We start from the raw sequence: 4,117 nt of genomic DNA on the forward strand, positions 1-4,117 counted from the left end.
TCCCTTCAAAGTCTGAGTGACTGGCCGGGGTCCCTAATGGAGTGGGTGGAGGGGGTACGAGGTCCGAGTTCAGTTGCAGAGAAAGTGAGAGGCACTCTGACCCCTCACCGTCAGTTACACCAGTTTCTCCCCCAGTTTGCTCCCACTTTCTGGACGTCGAACGCCCTCCACTCCCTCCCAGCCCTCCGGTTCCCCAAGCAATGACCTCATTGCGAATGACAGCCAGAGCGGACGGTTCCTCTCCCTAGTGGACCGGTGTGGGAGCGCGGGCAATGACGCAATCCGAGCTGGGTCGCTCCTGGCCACTTTGGATTGGCCGTGCGGACTCCTGGGGCCCTCCCCGCCCCCTATCACCCGCATAAGAGCCGAGAGCTCCGCAGAGAAGACGCCCACAGCAGGCGTTGTGTCTGTCCCCGGGACCCGCCGCTCGCCCTCTCCTGAAACTCGAGTTGCCAGGTGAGAACTTCCTATGCTGCTCACTCTGATTACCAGCCTCTGGATAGTTCAGCTAATTTGCTCCATCCGCTTGCCTGCTTGCCTCTCCTTTGCTTCTGAAGGCCATCCTGGCCCACCTATAGCCAGGTGCTCCTAGCTGCCTGTCCCGCTGGGAAGAAGGCAGAAGGTTGTGGCCGACAGCTCATTTTCTTCTAACTAGCGCCAGTGAAACCGCAAGCATCCCCAGGGTGTCGTCTGGACGCTGGAAGCTCCGTGCGCCCAGCCCTAGCTTCCTAGCCTGCCCTGGTCCTCGGCCCCTGCCTTGGTGCCCGTCCTTCGCATGCAGGATCTTGTTGGAGTTTGTTCTGGGAGTGCTCTGAGCAGTCTGGGTCCCGAGGAGAGATCGTGTTTGGTTCTCCGGCCGGTTAAGCCCTGAAGCTTCCTCTGAGGCGTCTGCAGCTCGCTTGCGTGCCTGGGGCATTGGCATGGACTTGGGGCAGTGCAGTCAGCCGGCCAGAACGTGGAGCTCATCTCGGGGAGCTGGCGCCCAGCACCTGCTGCTAAACCGCATTTCAGCAGAGACGGGATGCACTGGCAGAGTCCAGTCACGATCCTGCACATTAAATTACTCCCAAACCCAAACCCAAACCCACAGACTGAGAGGTTAACGCTCTTTTCCAATTTACCCCTCCTGCCTTCTTCTCCCACCCGTTGGCAGAGAAGCCCAGCAGAGGTAAAGTGGTCCTAGATTTCTCAGTCCCTAAGAAGAGAGGCACAGTCTACAGCAAGGGTGGGTCCTCGCTTGGCTTCTGCCTAGGGCAAAAGGTGTGGCTTTATGTGCATGTGTGTGGCTTCTTCCTGGCTTTTCACAGAGCAAAACCAGAACCCTCCACCCCTCCCCAGCACACCCATTTCTACTTACCAAACTATTCAGTGTAATGTATATTTGGAGATTCAAAGCAGCCTATCTGGCATATGAACTGAAAAGAGGCGTGGGGAAGTGAAGTAACCTGCCTGAATTCTCAAGGCAGTTGTGGCCGGACTGGAACCTGGGTCTGTGAGCTCCAGACGGTGCTTGGTCTTGGTGCAGTGGTAACGTCATTCTCCCTTTACAGAGAGGCATCATGGGCTTCGGGAAATCCTCCCCCTTCCTGGCTTTCAGCATCTTGGTCCTGTGCCAGGCAGGCAGTCTCCAGGCGACACCACTCAGGTGAGGCAGCCTGAAGCCACAACTTATTCCTCTTCCACTGACCCTGGGATCAGGCAGTTTTTTTTTTGCCTCTGAGGTCACAGCAGGGGGAGGCTCCCAGAGAATCAACCCCCTAAGGTGGACACTGGCCTTGAGCTCTGTGGGCTAGGAGTCAGGAGAGCCATGTCCTCTGGGAAAGCCACAGGGACTGGGTAGCCTGGGTGCTTATTCTGGAAAGGAGGCAGGCAGGGGCTCAGAGCCTCTTTGCGGGGGTTGCTTCCTCTCTCCAGGTCAGCTTTGGAGACCCTCCCAGATCCTGGGGCACTCAGTGAGAAGGAAGGGCGCCTCCTGCTGGCCGCACTGGTGAAGGCCTATGTCCAGAGGAAGACCAATGAGCTGGAGCAGGAGGAGGAGCAGGAGGAGACAGAGGACTCCAGGTAAGTCTCCCCTCCCAACCTTGGCCTATTCAGGAGGATGCAGCCCAGAGAAGCAGGAAAAACAACATCTGACCAGAGTCCCGCAGGTTGTCCCTGTTCACCAGGACGGCACCCAGTCATTCTTAGCCTCCATGGAAGACTGTGGTCCGTCCAGGTGCAGCTGGAGGAACTGTGGTTAGTTAGACACATTGAAAAGATCAACTCCTGAAAGCTGTTAGGAAATGAGATGGGGAGATGTGGAAGTACTTATTCTGGGAGTTGGTCTTGCCCTACTGAGGAGAACGCTCAGCACTGGATGAGTTAGGACTGGTAAGTGTGGAGCCAGGAGATGGACCTGTTGCAGCTCAGGATGTCTGAGGAATTTAACCTGTGTATGTTCTTTCACACCTGCAAGGCACCTTCGTTGCACAGTTGCAAGGTAAACCCAAAGGCCTTGCAGAGGGTGGGGTCAGGTAGAGCAGTGTCTGAGGTAGGTCCGGGGCCTTTAGATGTGTAGAATCTGTGGACATGTGCATGTTCTCACTGGACCAGACACCCTTCCCCATCCCCACCTCCCTGTGCACCCCGAGCTTTGAGTTCACACCAGCAGAGCCATGTATGGCACTTGCATCCACCCTGAGAACCTCTCTGCAGAGCAGGAAGGACTGAGCAGCATGTGGAATGCCAGAAAAGGTCACCCCTTCCCCACCGCAGCCCTTCCCCACTCTGCCCTGGCTCAGAGAACCTCTGAGTTCTCCTAGTGGAGGGTGTGTGAGCTTTGCCTCCTGCCTGCCCCCTCCACCTCTGTGCCAAGTGCCCCCTCCCTGGTCTAACCTTCTGCATGACTGCCCCCAGGAGCATCCCTGGGTGCATGGTATTGTCTGGCATGTCTTTTCCCTGCAGCCTGGACGGCTCCAGAGCTAAGCGGTGCAGTAATCTGAGTACCTGTGTGCTGAGTGCTTACTGGAAGGACTTGAACAACTATCATAGATTCTCTGGCATGGGCTTCGGGCCTGAAACACCTGGCAAGAAAAGGGACGTAGCCAACAGCTTGAAGAGGGACCACTCCTTCCATTTTGGGGCGCCCCAGGATGCCAACTGAACTCCTTCCAGTGCTTCCTGATTTCCTTTCTTGTTCCCATGGATGAAATTAATGCATGCAGATTTCACTCTGATTGCTCTTCAAGCTCGTATTGGTAGCTTTGCTTATGACAAAGAATGCCAGGAACCTCAGGATGGAAGGAAAGACAGCAGGACTCACAGATAAGGTTAGAAATGAGAGAGAGTGAGGGAAGTTTCTGAGATTCCAAAGTTGTCATGGCAGAACCCTCCAATTCCTGCTTCATCCCTCATGCCTCGTCATTGATGAATAAATCTATTTTCTAAAAGGATTGACACTTTGGTGGTCATTACTCTGGTCCTCGTCCAAGGCCTGAGAGTGCCCAGGGCCTATGCTTAAAAGTAGCCTTCACCTTAGGGTAAGTGGGATACAGGGTGTGATAAGAGTCCTGTGAACCAGCTCCTGCAATGAGAACAGGTGTGCTGCGGAGCAGGTAAGCACTGCTGGGGGAGGATGCTGCAAACCCGGTGCTCTGAGCCTTTTCCAGGTAAGACTTCAGAAATTTTTCATTTTCCATAGAAAGTGGTTTTGTTGGTGCTTTGGGCTGGGGTATGTCCTCATATGCTCCTTGTGTGTTGGGGTGGGGTGAATGTAAGGGATGGTAAGTGTAGGGTTTTAGCACTTGTCACATGGCCCTGAAGTGCATTTTTTGAGAAAACTTTTAGGCAGGGCTTCTGGCAAAGGCTGCCAGGTCATTTCCCCTAACAGCCTTGATAATTGCATTTAGGGGAAATACCTATTTTTAAGTGATATGTCGAAGAGCTACAATTCTCTTTCTGAAAGCCCAATGGGGTAGGCTTCTGCCGCAGCCTCTCACTGACAGGCCTTTTCTCCTTTCTCCATCCTGCAAACCAGCATCACTGCCCAGAAGAGGTCCTGCAACACTGCCACCTGTGTGACCCATCGGCTGGCAGGCTTGCTCAGCAGATCTGGGGGTATGGTAAAGAGCAACTTTGT

The 4,117-nt window shown here is 54.5% G+C and overlaps 1 protein-coding gene across 1 annotated transcript; it reads left to right on the forward strand.

The window, feature by feature from the left end:
- The first annotated feature begins 320 nt into the window (after positions 1 to 320).
- On the forward strand, positions 321 to 3,416 carry LOC102267990 (calcitonin). The gene is made up of 4 exons (XM_005902009.2): positions 321 to 456; positions 1,551 to 1,645; positions 1,915 to 2,061; positions 2,944 to 3,416. Exons 2-4 carry the CDS (start codon positions 1,560 to 1,562, stop codon positions 3,140 to 3,142), a joined length of 432 nt encoding a protein of 143 aa, XP_005902071.1. The 5' UTR covers positions 321 to 456; positions 1,551 to 1,559; the 3' UTR covers positions 3,143 to 3,416.
- Positions 3,417 to 4,117: the final 701 nt, after the last annotated feature.

This window comes from Bos mutus, chromosome 15 (genome assembly GCF_027580195.1).
Source record: "Bos mutus isolate GX-2022 chromosome 15, NWIPB_WYAK_1.1, whole genome shotgun sequence".
Classification (NCBI taxonomy): Eukaryota; Metazoa; Chordata; class Mammalia; order Artiodactyla; family Bovidae; genus Bos; species Bos mutus.

Bases quoted from the DNA above. Each gene is read 5' to 3' on its own strand.
- LOC102267990 (XM_005902009.2), top strand. From the start codon at position 1,560: ATGGGCTTCGGGAAATCCTCCCCCTTCCTGGCTTTCAGCATCTTGGTC. The intron at 1,646-1,914 runs GTGAGGCAGCCT...TCCTCTCTCCAG, and splicing joins CTCCAGGCGACACCACTCAG to GTCAGCTTTGGAGACCCTCC. The intron at 2,062-2,943 runs GTAAGTCTCCCC...TTTTCCCTGCAG, and splicing joins GAGGAGACAGAGGACTCCAG to CCTGGACGGCTCCAGAGCTA.